Source organism: Aedes albopictus, chromosome 3 (assembly GCF_035046485.1).
Source record: "Aedes albopictus strain Foshan chromosome 3, AalbF5, whole genome shotgun sequence".
In the NCBI taxonomy this organism is placed as follows: Eukaryota; Metazoa; Arthropoda; class Insecta; order Diptera; family Culicidae; genus Aedes; species Aedes albopictus.
In genome coordinates this window covers 412,449,467-412,466,937 of record NC_085138.1, presented here as the reverse complement: position 1 = coordinate 412,466,937, position 17,471 = coordinate 412,449,467, and the positions used below count along the sequence as shown (strand labels likewise).

Genomic DNA, 17,471 nt, shown 5'->3' with positions numbered 1-17,471 from the left:
AAAATCTCTGCCAGGCAGCCAACACGTTCCAACGGGTTCTCTAAAGTACTAGCCAGGTCCAAGCTTCCAGGGGAAGGAGGACAACTTAAGGCGGTAGTTGGTGGAACGCTTACTTATAGAGTACTCATGTACGCCCCCCCCCCCCTTTTTCGAAGTCATCCCTAACGGGCGTACCGCGAAGGTAAGGGAGTTTTTAGTTGGTCGAAAGATTCCCAACCCGAGGAACTTCCTCTTGGGTATCTGATCAGCAGATTTTCTCATTCTATAAATAAAGAGCAAGTCAAACAAACATGTGTGTACATGGTTGCAGACACGAACCGAGGTAGACCATTTCGCTCGTTAAATAATCTCATAGTCTATAGTGAATCGGGGTAATGTTGATTCCGTTACATGCTCATTTATGTTGCACTGGTGGCTACAAACGAGCTTACAACTAATAAGCTATTTCAACTTTTCTTCCCACCACAGATCCTGAACGCCGCCAACCGTAACAACGCCCATCAAGATGACGTCGATGACCTTTGGGCAGAAAAAGTTCATTCCCACCGCACCGGAAAAGGGTAGCTTCCCGCTGGATCACGAGGGTCAGTGCAAAAAGCTGATGCTGTACTACATGCGTTGTCTGCGGGCTAACAACGATGACAACTCCGCCTGTCGACAGGAATCCAAAGACTACCTGCAGTGCCGCATGGACAACAACCTGATGGCCAAGGAGGAGTTTTCCAAGCTGGGATTTGGTGATCTTGAGGGTACGCAGAAGAAAGGGGATAAGTGAATAATTGAGTGCGGAAGTGTTTTTTTTGTGTGGGCTCATGCGTCAGAAAACATTACGGAGCCGAATTCATCTAGTAAATTGTGAACAATAAACAAAGACAATGACCAAGAGAAACATTCTGATCGGGTGCACCGGAAGCGTGGCCACGATCAAACTACCGTTATTGATTCAAAGATTGCGTGATTCTAACCCGAATCTGAACATTAAAATCATAGTTACCGAACACGCACAGCATTTTTTCGCGACATCGGACATCCCCGCGAACGTCGCCATCTATCGGGATGCCGACGAGTGGAGCAGCTGGAGCGGTCGGGGCGATCCGGTATTGCACATCGAGCTGGGCAAGTGGGCCGATCTGATGGTGTTGGCACCGTTGGACGCCAACAGTCTGGCCAAAATGGCCCAAGGGTTGTGCGACAATCTGCTACTCTGCACGGCGAGGGCATGGGATTTTGGGAAACCACTGCTGTTTGCTCCGGCCATGAATACCCGAATGTGGGAACATCCGGTGACGGGGCCACAGATCGAGACGCTCGTGTCGTGGGGCTGTAGGGAAATTCCGTGCGTGGCCAAGACGCTGATGTGCGGAGATACGGGGCTGGGTGCGATGGCCGAAGTTGATACGATTGTGCAGCAGGTGCTGGGGTGTTTGGGAGAGATGGAATCGCGCATGGTTTAGCTAATAAATGTGTTTTTGTGGTACAAAGTGTGCGTTTTGGAGTGATCCGAAAAAAATGTCATAAATCTTGTTTTAATTGTTTTCTTAGCTTCCACTGGGAACTTTCGGAGGTAAGTTCTCCATGCATCAAGAGCGGGATCAAGAGGTAAACTTTTCAAGCTTTCAAGGAGAAGTTTTCCACGCTTCAAGGGGAAAATTTTGCAAGCTTCCAGAGGTAAGTTTGCCAAGCGTCCAGAAGGAAGTTTTCCAAGCTTTCAGGGAGAAGGTTTCTAAGTTTTCAGAAATAAGTGTTCCCAGCTTCCAGTGAGAAGTTTTTCAAGCTTCAACGGGAAATTTTCCGAGCTTCCAAAGGTAAGCTTTCCAAGTGTCCACAGGGAAGTTTTCCAAGCTTTCAGGGAGAAGTTATCCAAGCTGCCAGGGCGAAGTTTTCCATGCTTTCAGAGAGAAGTTTTCCAAGCTTTCAGAAGTAAGTGTTCCAAGCTTCCTGTGAGAAGTTTTTGAAGCTTCAAGGGGAAATTTTCCGAGCTTCTAAAGGCAAGCTTTCCAAGCGTCCAGAGGGAAGTTATCCAAGCTTCCAGGGCGAAGTTTTCCATGCTTTTAAAAAGAAGTTTTCCAAGCTTTCAGAAGTAAGTGTTCCAAGCTTCCTGTGAGAAGTTTTTCAAGCTTCAAAGGAAAATTTACCGAGCTTCCAAGCGCCCAGAGGGAAGTTTTCCAAGCTTTCAGGGAAAAGTTATCCAAGCTTCCAGGGCAAAGTTTTCCAAGCTTTCAGGGAGAAGTTTTCCAAGCTTTCAGAAGTATTCCAAGCTTCCAGTGAGAAGTTTTTCAAGCTTCAAGGGGAAATTTTCCGAGCTTCCAAAGGTAAGCTTTCCAAGCATCCAGAGGGAAGTTTTCCAAGATTTCAGGGAGAAGTTATCCAAGCTTCCAAGGCGAAGTTTTCCATGCTTTCAGAGAGAAGTTTTCCAAGCTTTCAGAAGTAAGTGTTCCAAGCTTCCAGTGAGAAGTTTTGCAAGCTTCAAGGGGAAATTTTCCGAGCTTCCAAAGGTAAGCTTTCCAAGCGTCCAGAGGGAAGTTTTCCACGCTTTCAGGGAGAAGTTTTCCAAGTTTTCAGAAGTAAGTGTTCCAAGCTTCCAGCGAGAAGTTTTGCAAGCTTCAAGGGGAAATTTTCCGAGCTTCCAAAGGTAAGCTTTCCAAGCGTCCAGAGGGAAGTTTTCCAAACTTTCAGGGAGAAGTTATCCAAGCTTCCAGGGCAAAGTTATCCAAGCTTCCAGGGCGAAGTTTTCCAAGCTTTCAGGGAGAAGTTATCCAAGTTTTCAGAGGTAAGTGTTCCTAGCTTCCAGTGAGAAGTTTTTCAAGCTTCAAGGGGAAATTTTCCGAGCTTCCAAAGGTAAGCTTTCCAAGCGTCCAGAGGGAAGTTTTCCAACCTTTCAGGGAGAAGTTATCCAAGCTTCCAGGGCAAAGTTATCCAAGCTTCCAGGGGAAAGTTTTCCAAGTTTCAAAGAAAAAAAATTCAAGCTTTCAGGGGAAAGTTTCCCAAGTTTCAAGGGTGACGTTTTCCAAGCTTGCAGAGACAGTTTTCCAAGCTTCAAGGGGAAGTTATACAAGCTTCCAGGAAAAAAACCCAAGCTTCAAGGGGGAAGCTTCCCAAGCTTCCAGCTTTTCCATGTTTTCTGGGGAAAATTTTCCAAGCTTCCAGAAGTTTTTTTTTCAACCAGGAAAACAGCCTTTTAGTTTTCCAGCATTCGGGAGAAAGTTTACCCGGTTTAGATTCTAAGACTAAGTTTGAAACTTCAAAGAGAAAGTGTTTCAATCCTGAGGAGTACAGTTTACAGTTATCGAAGGGCAGTTTTCCTGTTTAAAAGCCTCAAAAAAGAAGTAGAAAATTTGTCAAACAAAAAGAGTTACCAGTAAGTAGCTTGAGGCTTCAGAAATGAAGGATTTCTTTTAAAGTTTCTATAATTACTGACAGCTTTCCAAGTCAGTCAATTCAACTGTTTCTTTTCTCTCTCGATTATACTTTTATTCATTCTGACCCATAACCTCACACTTCGTGAGAATGTGCGAGTGTGTATGCCCGGGTGAATTTGCTGCTTTTCTTCCGCTTAATAGCTTATTTAGATTAGACTTAGCAGTTAATTATTACAAGAGGGTTCTTTTTCCTAGCTCAGTTTATTTACCAGTTTATGATTTATCTTGATTTCTTAAATAGACTTAGCGCAATCTTATTTCAGCGTTTTAGTTTTCTCTCCATTATTTTAACTCACACCAGAGGGTGAAAAAATTCGAAAAATACGAAACAAACAAAGCTCTCGAACGCTCGCGTTTTGAGCGGCGCCCGCACTGGATACACTCGGTTGTTACCCACATCGCGCAATCAGCATCCATCGTCAATCAGTATCATCGCACACATACACCAACACTCGAGCACCCGCGCGAATCCTTATTCCTTAAGAGGCATACCTACACAATAAATCATCCTCACAAATTAAAAACAAATTCGATTGAAGGTCGGAAACAAAATCGTCAATCACTTACTTAACGCCTAAGTATGAGTCTTTGCACAGGCTTAGATTTCTTTTGTTGCATTCCGGAAAAGAAAAACAGTGTACTCATGCATGTGTGAGTGTGTGTGTTTCGTTTTCGTGTCTGTGTGTTTGTATTCGTATGATTAAGTAGTAGTGAGTTGGTATTCGGTGGCAGGCTTTCTAATTTAGTATTTTAAAACATTCTTTGTGGTACCTTTTTGCAGTTAGAGCATTCCTACCGGCGATTGTTGTGACACCTTGCAGGATTTTGACAATCTCAAACTTCAGTTAAGATATTGTGCTCATTCTGCGAATGGAGTGACGTGAGAAAAGTCGGAGTCGTATATCGAGGTGAGAAATCTCGACTCGAATGAGGTGACTCTCCATTTGATTTACACGGCGAGTCACTTCATTCGAGAGTGGATTCCTCATCTCGATATACGACTCCGACTTTTCTCACGTCACTCCATTCGCAGAATGAGCACAATATTGTTGGATTCCAGGAAAAATCTGATTTCTGCTAAAATCCCGGATTTTACAGAAGAAATGCAAATTTTGCGGATTATCAGTCATTTTTTCCTGGAATTAGACAATGCTTTACTGAAGTTCAGCAAAACTGGTTTTGCTGTAGCTCTGCTAAATCTAGCAAAAATTAGCTATTCGATTTAGAACCCCAAACGACCGATGGGGATGCTCTAACTTAAAAGGATTCCCCCTAATTTCCCTTATCGTATGACACAGGACACACACAGTTTCGAAGCACCGATGCAGTCGTCGTGGCAGAAGGCGCCACACTGCTGACAAATGACCATCGCATTCAGCGAGCAGGAACAGGACGAAGCTGTTGAGCCCGCCGTCCCATGTTGCTGCTGCTGCTGCTGATGCTGATGTTGATGATGGTTGTTACTATTTCCATTGCTATTACTACTACTGCTGCAGCTGTTGCTGCTACTGCTACTACTGTTGCTATTAGTGCTATTGTGAATAATACCGATAGTACTGTTATTGTTGTTGTTGTTATTGTTATTATTATTACTGTGGTTGCTACTAGCCGCGAGAAGGGGCGACGTGGCGGAAGTGGAACTAATGTGACCACCTCCGCCGGTGGCCGCCGACATTGAACCACTATTGCTGGATGCTATGACGACGGAACTGCTGTTGTTGTTGTTGCTGTTGCCATCCAACATGACGGAAGCTGCCGTTTGGCTGATGTGCTGCTGACCGTTGTCCATGCCGATGTCGCCGTATGAGATTACTGGAAACGGAGATGAGACTATTAGGGACGGTAGATCACAGTGGGCTGGATATGTATATAGTAGCTTGACAATCCATATGTTAAAAAGCAAGAAGATTCAAGTTGATCATTTGAATACTTAAAATAGAAATTTCCGAAGAAATACTCTCGGGATTTCCGGAGAAATCCTCTCAAGATTTCCGAAGAAATCCTCTCAGAATATCCGGCGAAATCCTCTCGGGTTTTTGGGAAAAATCCGCTCGGGATTTCCGGAGGAATCCTCTCAGAATTTCCGGAGAAATCCTCTCAGGATCTCCCAAGAAATCCTCTCAGGATCTCCAAAGAAATCCTCTCAGGATTTCCGGAGAAATCCTCTCAGGATTTCCGGAGAAATCCTCTCGGGATTTCCGGAGAAATCCTCTCAGGATTTCCGGAGAAATCCTCTCAGGATTTCCGGAGAAATCCTCTCAGGATTTCCGGAGAAATCCTCTCAGGATTTCCGGAGAAATCCTCTCAGGATTTCCGGAGAAATCCTCTCAGGATTTCCGGAGAAATCCTCTCAGGATTTCCGGAGAAATCCTCTCAGGATTTCCGGAGAAATCCTCTCAGGATTTCCGGAGAAATCCTCTCAGGATTTCCGGAGAAATCCTCTCAGGATTTCCGGAGAAATCCTCTCAGGATTTCCGGAGAAATCCTCTCAGGATTTCCGGAGAAATCCTCTCAGGATTTCCGGAGAAATCCTCTCAGGATTTCCGGAGAAATCCTCTCAGGATTTCCGGAGAAATCCTCTCAGGATTTCCGGAGAAATCCTCTCAGGATTTCCGGAGAAATCCTCTCAGGATTTCCGGAGAAATCCTCTCGGGATTTCCGGAGAAATCCTCTCAGGATTTCCGGAGAAATCCTCTCGGGATTTCCGGAGAAATCCTCTCAGGATTTCCGGAGAAATCCTCTCGGGATTTCCGGAGAAATCCTCTCGGGCTTTCCGGAGAAATCCTCTCGGGATTTCCGGAGAAATCCTCTCAGGATTTCCGGAGAAATCCTCTCAGGATTTCCGGAGAAATCCTCTCAGGATTTCCGGAGAAATCCTCTCAGGATTTCCGGAGAAATCCTCTCAGGATTTCCGGAGAAATCCTCTCAGGATTTCCGGAGAAATCCTCTCAGGATTTCCGGAGAAATCCTCTCAGGATTTCCGGAGAAATCCTCTCAGGATTTCCGGAGAAATCCTCTCAGGATTTCCGGAGAAATCCTCTCAGATTTCCGGAGAAATCCTCTCAGGATTTCCGGAGAAATCCTCTCAGGATTTCCAGAGAAATCCTCTCAGGATTTCCGGAGAAATCCTCTCAGGATTTCCGGAGAAATCCTCTCAGGATTTCCGGAGAAATCCTCTCAGGATTTCCGGAGAAATCCTCTCAGGATTTCCGGAGAAATCCTCTCAGGATTTCCGGAGAAATCCTCTCAGGATTTCCGGAGAAATCCTCTCAGGATTTCCGGAGAAATCCTCTCAGGATTTCCGGAGAAATCCTCTCAGGATTTCCGGAGAAATCCTCTCAGGATTTCCGGAGAAATCCTCTCAGGATTTCCGGAGAAATCCTCTCAGGATTTCCGGAGAAATCCTCTCAGGATTTCCGGAGAAATCCTCTCAGGATTTCCGGAGAAATCCTCTCAGGATTTCCGGAGAAATCCTCTCAGGATTTCCGGAGAAATCCTCTCAGGATTTCCGGAGAAATCCTCCCAGGATTTCCGGAGAAATCCTCTCAGGATTTCCGGAGAAATCCTCTCAGGATTTCCGGAGAAATCCTCTCAGGATTTCCGGAGAAATCCTCTCAGGATTTCCGGAGAAATCCTCTCAGGATTTCCGGAGAAATCCTCTCAGGATTTCCGGAGAAATCCTCTCAGGATTTCCGGAGAAATCCTCTCAGGATTTCCGGAGAAATCCTCTCAGGATTTCCGGAGAAATCCTCTCAGGATTTCCGGAGAAATCCTCTCAGGATTTCCGGAGAAATCCTCTCAGAATTTCCGGAGAAATCCTCTCAGGATTTCCGGAGAAATCCTCTCAGGATTTCCGGAGAAATCCTCTCAGGATTTCCGGAGAAATCCTCTCAGGATTTCCGGAGAAATCCTCTCAGGATTTCCGGAGAAATCCTCTCAGGATTTCCGGAGAAATCCTCTCAGGATTTCCGGAGAAATCCTCTCAGGATTTCCGGAGAAATCCTCTCAGAATTTCCGGAGAAATCCTCTCAGGATTTCCGGAGAAATCCTCTCAGGATTTCCGGAGAAATCCTCTCAGAATTTCCTGAGAAATCCTCTCAGAATCTCCTGAGAAATCCTCTCCAAGCTACCAAGGAAAATTATCCAAGTTTCCAAGAGAAAGTTCTCCAATCTTCAAAGAGAAAGTTTTCCAAGATTCCATAGGGGTGGTTTTTAATGGGAAGTTGCAAGTTTCCAAGGGAAAGTTCTCCAAACTTCTAGGAGGAAGTTCTCTAAGCTTCTGGGGAAGAATTATCCAAACTTCCAATGGCAAAATTTCAAGCTTCAAGGTGGAAGTTTTCCAAGCTTCAAGGTGGAAGTTTTCCAAGCTTCCAGAGGGAAGTTTTCCAAGTTTCCAGAGGGAAGTTTTCCAAGCTTCCAGAGAGAAGTTTTCCAAGCTTCCAGAGGGAAGTTTTCCAAGTTTCCAGAGGGAAGTTTTCCAAGCTTCCAGAGGGAAGTTTTCCAAGCTTCCAGAGGGAAGTTTTCCAAGCTTCCAGAGGGAAGTTTTCCAAGCTTCCAGAGGGAAGTTTTCCAAGCTTCCAGAGGGAAGTTTTCCAAGCTTCCAGAGGGAAGTTTTCCAAGCTTCCAGAGGGAAGTTTTCCAAGCTTCCAGGGGGAAGTTTTCCAAGCTTCCAGGGGGAAGTTTTCCAAGCTTCCAGGGGGAAGTTTTCCAAGCTTCCAGGGGGAAGTTTTCCAAGCTTCCAGGGGGAAGTTTTCCAAGCTTCCAGGGGGAAGTTTTCCAAGCTTCCAGGTTGAAGTTTTCCAAGCTTCCAGGGGGAAGTTTTCCAAGCTTCCAGGGGGAAGTTTTCCAAGCTTCCAGGGGGAAGTTTTCCAAGCTTCCAGGGGGAAGTTTTCCAAGCTTCCAGGGGGAAGTTTTCCAAGCTTCCAGGGGGAAGTTTTCCAAGCTTCCAGGGGGAAGTTTTCCAAGCTTCCAGGGGGAAGTTTTCCAAGCTTCCAGGGGGAAGTTTTCCAAGCTTCCAGGGGGAAGTTTTCCAAGCTACCAGGGGGAAGTTTTCCAAGCTTCCAGGGGGAAGTTTTCCAAGCTTCCAGGGGGAAGTTTTCCAAGCTTCCAGGGGGAAGTTTTCCAAGCTTCCAGGGGGAAGTTTTCCAAGCTTCCAGGGGGAAGTTTTCCAAGCTTCCAGGGGGAAGTTTTCCAAGCTTCCAGGGGGAAGTTTTCCAAGCTTCCAGGGGGAAGTTTTCCAAGCTTCCAGGGGGAAGTTTTCCAAGCTTCCAGGGGGAAGTTTTCCAAGCTTCCAGGGGGAAGTTTTCCAAGCTTCCAGGGGGAAGTTTTCCAAGCTTCCAGGGGGAAGTTTTCCAAGCTTCCAGGGGGAAGTTTTCCAAGCTTCCAGGGGGAAGTTTTCCAAGCTTCCAGGGAGAAGTTTTCCAAGCTTCCAGGGGGAACTTTTCCAAGCTTCCAGGGGGAAGTTTTCCAAGCTTCCAGGGGGAAGTTTTCCAAGCTTCCAGGGGGAAGTTTTCCAAGCTTCCAGGGGGAAGTTTTCCAAGCTTCCAGGGGGAAGTTTTCCAAGCTTCAAGGAGGAAGTTTTGCAAGCTTCCAAGGGGAGGTTTTCCAATGTTTCAGAGAGAAATTTTCCAAGTTCTCAAGGAGAAGTTTCCTAAGCTTCAAGGCGAAAGTTTTCCAAGTTTCTAGAGGGATGTTTTCCAAGCTTCTAGGGAGAAGTTTCGCAAGCTTTCAGAGGAAAGTTGTCCAAGAAGAGAGGTTTCAAAGCTTTCAGAGGGAAGTTTTCCAAGCTATCAATGGGAAATTTGTGCAGCTTCCAAGGGGGAATTTCCATAGCTTCCAGAGGGAATTTTGATAAGCTTCCAGGGAGAAGTTTTCCAGGCTTCCAGAGGGAAGTTTTTCAAGCATTCCAAGAGGATGTTCTACAAGCATTCCTGGAGAGAAGTTTTTCAAGAGTTCAATAGATGGGTGGTAAATGTACGAAGGATTTAAACCCAAACTTACCATGCGTGGTCGGACCTCTCCGGGTCACCGCTTGGATGCCAGGATTGGGTCCAACTATTTGCTGCTGCTGTTGCTGTTGATGTTGTTGCTGCTGTTGCGGCGTAGGAGGTTGTATGATTTGCACTTGTTGCTGCAGCTGTTGTTGTTGCTGTTGAGAATCAGGAGGGAAGACAGGTGTATCAATATCTACCGAAGCTGGCCGTCCACGACCCGCTAGCGTTATTGGAACACCAGTTACTGAATTAACCTGCTGTTTTTTTTTGTTTGTTTAAATGTTCGATGTTTCGAGTGTAAATTTTGAATGAATGTGAGTAATGGGAATGATGGTTGATCGGATGAAGGGGGTGATTTACGAACGGATTAGTAATGGACCAATGGGAATCAGTGTATGATGTGACAAAAGATGGGAACGGAAACAGAGAAAGAGAAAGAGGGAAAGCAATTCAGCAAGGAGGTCTCAACTTTTCTTAGAGGATGGAATCTGGGGCAAAAGTTACCTGATTTTGTGTCGGTGGTGCACTGGCCGCCCGCGGCGTTACAATATCACCGATGTGAGCTCGCTGCACAAGTACGTATTTCCCTCCGAAGCTGCCACCGGCTGCGCCAGGGACATTGCTTCCCGCAGGACCGCCTCCTGGACCGGGAACGCTGATGATCTGGGCATGTTGCAGTTCGGCCGCTTCCGCAGCGGTGATAATTCGAGGCTGGGGTTGTTGTGATGGCTGTTGGTTCTGCTGTTGCTGGGAGGTGGAAATAATACTAATCGTGCCGGGGTTCGATTGTCCTGCCGTGGTGTAGACATGACGCACCACTATGGAGGATGGCTGCCGGCCTACCGTGGCCGTGGCTATCCGCTTGGGATGTACCAATCGGGGACCAACCTGTTGGAACTGTTAAAATCAATTGTCTGGAAAGAGATACCCTGATGTGCTTAGCCATCAAAACTCACCTTATTGCCGAGGACCGTCCCGCCAAAACTGGTCGGTTCGTCCTTGAGACTGCCGGTGCTGCTGCTAGTGCTGCTGTTGCTATTGCTACTATTGCTGCTCGAATTGGAGTTCGAGTTGGAGCCGCCGAGGAACGCCTGCGGTGGTTTCAGTTGAGCCCGCAACTGATGCCGATTGGGACTGTTCTGGATGACGGCCTGGCAGATTTGGTAGCTCCGCTCGAGATTGACCGCACCTGGTGGGAGCCGACTGCTTCCGGTGCGGCCTCCGCGTCTCCCAGGCGCGCCAGGGACGACGGCGGTGGTGCCAACTTCAAGTCTTTTCCGAGGGGTAGGTCCGATGACCACATTGGCTCCGACCGTGGCCGCTGCCTGTTGGGCCTGCTGGTTGGCCAGGGCTTGCGCGTGAGCTTGTGCTTGGGCCTGGGCCTGAGCTTGGGCTTGCTGTTGCTGCAGCTGGACGCTGTTGATGATGGCAGCATTCTGTCCTCGGATCAGCTGGTTGGTGACGAACTTTTGCTGAAACCGCTGCTGGGATTGTGTCTGGGGCTGCTGGATGATCTGCGCTCGCTGAAGTGGAAGCCGGGCCCGTTGCTGCTGTGATTGAAGGTTGGACGTGGACATGATGATCTTCTGCAGTTGGATCGGTTTGTGAATGCTGGTTGCGATGTTCGCTTGCTGGGTCTGCTGTAGAATCTGCCCCGAAGGAGTCACCGAGATGGGTATCTTGTTGACCACTTGCTTCGAAGTGATGATGTATTTCGGCTGTTGCTGCTGCTGACTTCCGTCCGCTTCCAGCTTAATGATTTGGTTCTGAACCTGTTGGAGCAATTGCTGCTGATGCTGTTGCTGTTGTTGTTGATGATGCTGCTGCTGTGACAACAGTTGAGCCTGACTCGTCATCGGAAAGCTATAGTTCCCGGCAACACTTTCGATTACTCGTGTCAGATTGTCACTGCCTGAGGAGGACACCACATGCACCTTCTGGCCATCGTCGGATTCGATTTTGATCCGGGTGATGAGCTGGCCGGTAGCCGGGCGTCCCTGGAAAGTTACGCCGGAGATCGTAGGTGCCTCGGCTTTTAATACCGCTCGGACGTCTTTAACCTGGGGAAATGGCGGTTCAAATTAGTACCAATGATCGGGATACAGGACTGGCAGCAAATCGTCTGACTATGTTTATACAACCATGTTTTTTTTTTCAAATGTAATCTTCCTGTTCAGTAGTACACGCAAGCATTTCAGAAAGCATACTTTGAACATTTTAGAGACAAGTTTCAGGAGAGGAGAAGAGATAATAAGAATTCACTCACACTGGAGTTGTCTCATGATTCTCTACAGAATCCTCTCACAATTCTTTTAAAAATCCTCTCATCATTGTCAGCAGAACCCTGTCAGAACTCTCTACAGAATCATCAGGATTTCCTGTAAAATCCTGTCGGAATTCTCTGTACAATCCTGTCAGGATTCTGTGCAGAATCCTGTATAGATTGTCTGCAGAATCCACTCAGGATTCTCTGCAGAATCTTCTCAGGATTCTCTGCACAATCCTCTCAGCATTCTCTGCAGAATCCTCAGGATTTTCTGCAAAATCCTCTCAGGATTGTCAGCAGAATCCTGTAAGGATTCTCTGTAGAATCCTGTAAGAATCCTGTCAGGATTTCCTGCAAAATCCTGTCAGAATTCTCTGCACGATTCTATCAGGATCCTATGCAGAATCCTCTCAGAATTCCTGCAGGATCCTCAGGATTTTCTGCAGAATCCACTCAGAATTATCAGCAAAATCCTGTATGGAGTCTCTGCAGAATTCTGTCAGGATTCTCTACAGAATCCTGTCAGGATTTCCTGCAAACCCCTGTCAGGATTCTCTGCACAATTCTATCAGGATTCTCCGCACAATCCTGCCACGATTCTGTGCACAATCCTGTCAGGATTCTCTGCAGAATCACCTCAGAATTATCTGCAGAATCCTCTCAGGATTCTTTTCAGAATCCTCGCAGGATTATCTGCAGAATCCTCGCAGGATTATCTGCAGAATCCTCGCAGGATTATCTGCAGAATCCTCTCCGGATTATCTGCGGAATACTCTCACGATTCTCTGCAGAATCCTCTCAGGATTGTCAGCAGAATCCTGTAAGAATTCTCTGCAGAATCCTGTAAGGATTTCCTACAAAATCCTGTCAGGATTCCCTGCACAATCCTGTCAGGATTCTCTGCACAATTCTGGCAGGATTCTCTGCACAATCCTGCCACGATTCTGTGCACAATTCTGTCAGGACTCTCTGCAGAATCCTGTCAGAATTCTCTGCAGAATCCTCTCAGGATTCTCAGAATCAGAATCTTTGCAGAATCATCTCAGGAATCTTTCTGAAATCCTCCCAGGATTTTTATCTGAAATCCTCCTAGGATTTTTTTCTGGAATCCTGCCAGGATTCTCTTCTGAACTCTCTAAGAATTCTTTCCATAATACCCTCGGGATTCTTTCTAGACGCCTCTCAGAACTCTTTCCAAAATCCTTTAAGGATTTTCGTCAGAATCCTCTCAGAATTCTCATCAGAATCCTTTCAGGATCTCGTCAGAATTCTCGTCAGGAACCTCTCAGTATTCACGGCAGAATCCTCACGAGATTTTCGTCAGAATCCTCGCGAGATTCTCGTCAGAATCCTTTCAGGATTCCCGTCAAAATCCTCTCAGGATTCTCGTCAAACCCCAATCAGGATGCTCGTCAGAATCCTTTCAGGTATCTCGTAAGAATCCTCTTAGGATTCTGGTTAGAATCATCTCAGGATTATCGGCATAATCCTCTCAGAATTCATGCAGAATCCTCTCAGGTTTCTCATCAGGAGCCTCTCAGGATCTTCTTATGATTCTCATCAGAACCAGTGCTGAAAAATTCATTTCGTCATATCTAAATTCAATCACCTTCAGAACACACTCAGGATTCTCGTCAGAATCCCCCCGAGATTCCCGTCAGAATCCTTTCGGGATTCTCGTCAGAATCTTGTCAGGATTCTCATCAGAACCATATCAGGATTCTCGTAATAATCCTCCCGAGATTCTCATCAGAATCCTCTCAGAACTCTCGTCAGAATCCTTCCAAGATTCTCGTCAGAATCCATTTAGGATTTTCGTCACAATTATTCGAGATTCTATTCAGAATCCTTTCAGGATTCTTATCGGAATTCTTTCAGCATTCTTGTCAGAATCCTCTCAAGATGTTAGATAGAATTCTTTCAGGGTTCTCGTCAGAATCCTCTCAGGATTCTCGTCAGAATCCTCTCAGGATTCTCGTCAGAATCCTCTCAGGATTCTCGTCAGAATCCTCTCAGGATTCTCGTCAGAATCCTCTCAGGATTCTCGTCAGAATCCTCTCAGGATTCTCGTCAGAATCCTCTCAGGATTCTCGTCAGAATCCTCTCAGGATTCTCGTCAGAATCCTCTCAGAACTCTCGTCAGAATCCTTCCAAGATTCTCGTCAGAATCCATTTAGGATTTTCGTCACAATTATTCGAGATTCTATTCAGAATCCTTTCAGGATTCTTATCGGAATTCTTTCAGCATTCTTGTCAGAATCCTCTCAAGATGTTAGATAGAATTCTTTCAGGGTTCTCGTCAGAATCCTCTCAGGATTCTCGTCAGAATCCTCTCAGGATTCTCGTCAGAATCCTCTCAGTATTCTCGTCAGAATCCTCTCAGGATTCTCGTCAGAATCGTCTCAGGATTCTCGTCAGAATCGTCTCAGGACCCTCGTCAGAATCCTCTCAGGGTTCTCGTCAGAATCCTCTCAGGATTCTCGTCAGAATCCTCTCAGGATTCTCGTCAGAATCCTCTCAGGATTCTCGTCAGAATCCTCTCAGGATTCTCGTCAGAATCCTCTCAGGATTCTCGTCAGAATCCTCTCAGGATTCTCGTCAGAATCCTCTCAGGATTCTCGTCAGAATCCTCTCAGGACCCTCGTCAGAATCCTCTCAGGACCCTCGTCAGAATCCTCTCAGGATTCTCGTCAGAATCCTCTCAGGATTCTCGTCAGAATCCTCTCAGGATTCTCGTCAGAATCCTTTCAGGACTCTCGTTAGAATCCTCTCAGGATTCTCGTCAGAATCCTCTCAGGATTCTCGTCAAAATCCTCTTAGGATTCTCGTCAGAATCCTCTTAGGATTCTCGTCAGAATCGTCTCAGGATTCTCGTCAGAATCGTCTCAGGATTCTCGTCAGAATCGTCTCAGGATTATTCTCGTCAGAATCGTCTCAGGATTCTCGTCAGAATCGCCTCAGGATTCTCGTCAGAATCGTCTCAGGATTCTCGTCAGAATCGTCTCAGGATTCTCGTCAGAATCCTCTCAGGATTCTCGTCAGAATCCTCTCAGGATTCTCGTCGAAATCCTCTGAGGATTCTCGGCAGAATCCTCTAAGGATTTTCGTCCGAATCCTCTCAGGACTCTTCTTTGCAGAATCATCTCAGGATTCTTTGCAAAATCTTCTCAGGATTCTCGTCAGAATCCCCTCAGGATTCTTTGCAGAATCCTCTCGGGATTCTTTGCAGAATCCTCTCGGAATTCTTTGCAGAATCATCTCGGGATTCTTTGCAGAATCCTCTCGGGATTCTTTGCAGAATCCTCTCGGGATTCTTTGCAAAATCCTCTCGGAATTCTTTGCAGAATCCTCTCGGGATTCTTTGCAGATTTCTCTCAGGATTCTTTGCAGAATCCTCTCGGGATTCTTTGCAGAATCCAAAACTCCTCTCAAGATTCTTTGCAGAATTGTTGAATTGTTACTTGAGTCACTACTACTATTCAGCTGTCTGATCGCTACCAGCCCTGTCAGTACACTAATCATTCTAAAAAAGTAGCAAATAAAAATCCGGACTCGCCTCTGATGATAGGAAACTGCTGGGCACGGCTGTCACTGTCACCTGGGGAACTAGCACCTGTTGCGACTGCTGCTGGTGATGATGCTGCTGCTGGAATTGCTGTTGAGCCTGCTGCAGCTGAAGCACGTTCAATTGCTGTTGCTGTTGAGCTTGCTGAATGAGCACCTGTTGGTTTAAGAACTGTTGCTGCTGGGCAGCTTGAATGGAATGGATTTGTTGTTGCTGCTGTTGCTGCAATTGCAACTGATGCTGTTGCTGTGCACTACTGCTATTACCGCTAGTACTACTGCTACTACTAACTGCTACTAGTTGCTGCTGGTGATGATGGCCACTGACGACGGTTACGGGACTGGCCACCGGAATCGTGCTCGCCGTCGACGGGGTCAGAATAATACTGCTCGAGTCCAGCTGGTCTACGATCATCATCTTCGGTTCCAGCTTTACCTTGAAGGGCCAATCTGTGGAGAGCGCAAACAACATCGTTCATTAAACCTTCGGTTCTGGGAATATGGGGGAAGAGGGTTGTTCCATGTCAATTTGACAAAATCTACTAAATGCTTTCGTCAGCCTTCTATAGAAAGAAAATTGTTATTTCCCGTTCCGAACTTTTTTGGTTATTTCATAGGTAGGTATTTGCATTTTATGAATGTTTTAAAACTATTTGTTCAGCAGAGTTTCTACGAAAAGTGAAATACATAAGACTGAGAACAGAGGCAGTTTTATATAATAATTCCATCATTTGAGCCTCTTGTGTTCAATCTTTTGAGATTCAGTTTGTTGAACAGTCTATTATTTCATTTACGACTTCGAAAACTGTTATTGTAATTGTTGTTCAAGGTAACTCTCAATTCAACAAATTGGATAAGAGATAAATTTTGATTAGCAACATATTTGTAGATTTGTTGAATTGACATGGCATAACTCTTATTGAACGAACTTAAATAAACATCTCTTTAACGGAAAATGAACGAATCCAAAGCATAAGAAAAAGTAACGTCAACAGAAACACTACAAAGGAACCCATTCGTTTTGCACAAACAACGTCTCCGCAGCAGCACGTGTTCGCGCTGATTGCATAAGAGCGGAACCAAAACAAAGACCCCATCCAATAAAAAGGAATCATATTTCCAAACCGAAACGACGCAACAAAACGCAGAACATACGATCAACGACGCTTCTCTTACCGCCACTCTCGAAGATGTTGTCGGTTTCCATCTTGATGGCGTTGATCCCATCGAACCCGTCCAGATCGCTGCTGGTGGCACAAATAGTCTCATGTTCCACGCTCGAACTCGGAGGAATGTCCACCGTAGCGCCCACAACGACCTGTTGCTGCCCGTCCGTTTGTTCCTCTTCCGGCTCGTCCTCCTCCTCATCCTCCTCGCGATCGTTATCATCCTCGTCGTCTTCCCCTTCTTCCCCATCGTCCGGGTCATCTCCTTTGATGTCCATTTCGTGCAGTATGATGAGATTGTCCTCGTGGGTGCTAGGGCCGGCTTCCGCTACGCCGGCAATGCCGAGGTCAACGCCTGCTTCCTCTTCGGTGGCATCCGTGAGCATGCCCAGGGTGTCGACTGGATGTGGTGGGGGTTGTGAGAATTCGGTTTTGTCGTTATGATTAGTTAAGCAGCGTTAGGAAAGAATTAAAGGGACCAGATTGGACATGTTAGTAAGATCCGTGTGCTGGTAAGTAGCACTAATCGGAAACTGAGGTGTTTTAAGAAATATAACTCGAAGGCATCGAGTACACGGGGTCAAATATTTGACAAAGAACGAACTTAAGAGTAAGGTGCTGTCCAGAGTGGACGCGTCAAGCGGCGCAACGCGGAAATATGCACGTAAAGGAATAACAATCAATAATAAGGAGCTGTCAAATCGTATGGGAAAACCGCGTCGCGTCGCGTGACGCGTCCACTCTGGCCGTACCCTAAACATCTCTTCGACACTAATGAAAATTCCAACGAGTCAATCAGATGTTTGAACACAGACAATGACGAAGTCAGTCTTTTCATAACTGGAGAACGACAAAGCAAAATACAAGAAAATCAGTTATCTACACGGAGAAACTGAAAAACTCAAAATTAGGTGCTTTTAAACTCAATTTTGAGTTCTTTTTCATCTCCCTTTTCATGCGCTCTTTCTGTTGTTGTCAGAGAGTGAAGAGAGAAACAGCCCAACTTTTGCAGTTCCGTGCGTCAAGCCAACACTGAGTTTCTAGCACAGTACTCAAATTTGAG

General features: G+C 46.1%; 3 protein-coding genes across 8 annotated transcripts in view; 2 read left to right on the top strand and 1 right to left on the bottom strand.

Moving 5' to 3' along the window:
- The first annotated feature begins 505 nt into the window (after window positions 1-505).
- LOC109431583 (cytochrome c oxidase assembly protein COX19) lies at window positions 506-775 on the top strand. Its single transcript, XM_029875641.2, has one exon. The coding sequence runs from the start codon at window positions 506-508 to the stop codon at window positions 773-775; it is 270 nt and encodes an 89-aa protein (XP_029731501.1).
- Window positions 776-875: 100 nt separating this feature from the next.
- Window positions 876-1,481, top strand: LOC109622237 (phosphopantothenoylcysteine decarboxylase). The gene has a single exon (XM_029875640.2). The coding sequence runs from the start codon at window positions 876-878 to the stop codon at window positions 1,452-1,454; it is 579 nt and encodes a 192-aa protein (XP_029731500.2). The 3' UTR covers window positions 1,455-1,481.
- A 1,964-nt stretch (window positions 1,482-3,445) lies between these two features.
- LOC109622238 (polycomb protein Asx) overlaps window positions 3,446-17,471 on the bottom strand; it is a 67,040-nt gene continuing 53,014 nt past the window's right edge. For 2 of the 6 annotated variants that reach the window (XM_029875630.2, XM_029875627.2), the window contains exons 4-9: window positions 16,419-16,808; window positions 15,235-15,692; window positions 10,369-11,472; window positions 9,917-10,309; window positions 9,420-9,669; window positions 3,446-5,231 (exon numbers count right to left, since the gene is read on the bottom strand). In XM_029875630.2, coding sequence (XP_029731490.2) covers window positions 4,702-5,231; window positions 9,420-9,669; window positions 9,917-10,309; window positions 10,369-11,472; window positions 15,235-15,692; window positions 16,419-16,808 — 3,125 coding nt within the window. In that variant the 3' untranslated portion in view covers window positions 3,446-4,701. Of the gene's footprint in view, window positions 5,232-9,419; window positions 9,670-9,916; window positions 10,310-10,368; window positions 11,473-15,234; window positions 15,693-16,418; window positions 16,809-17,471 lie in introns of those variants that run through there. The other 4 variants (XM_029875631.2, XM_029875629.2, XM_020076489.3 and 1 more) reach the window with 4 other exon arrangements.

Excerpts from the sequence above, each read along its gene's own strand:
- LOC109431583 (XM_029875641.2), top strand. The coding sequence starts at position 506 with ATGACGTCGATGACCTTTGGGCAGAAAAAGTTCATTCCCACCGCACCG.
- LOC109622237 (XM_029875640.2), top strand. The coding sequence starts at position 876 with ATGACCAAGAGAAACATTCTGATCGGGTGCACCGGAAGCGTGGCCACG.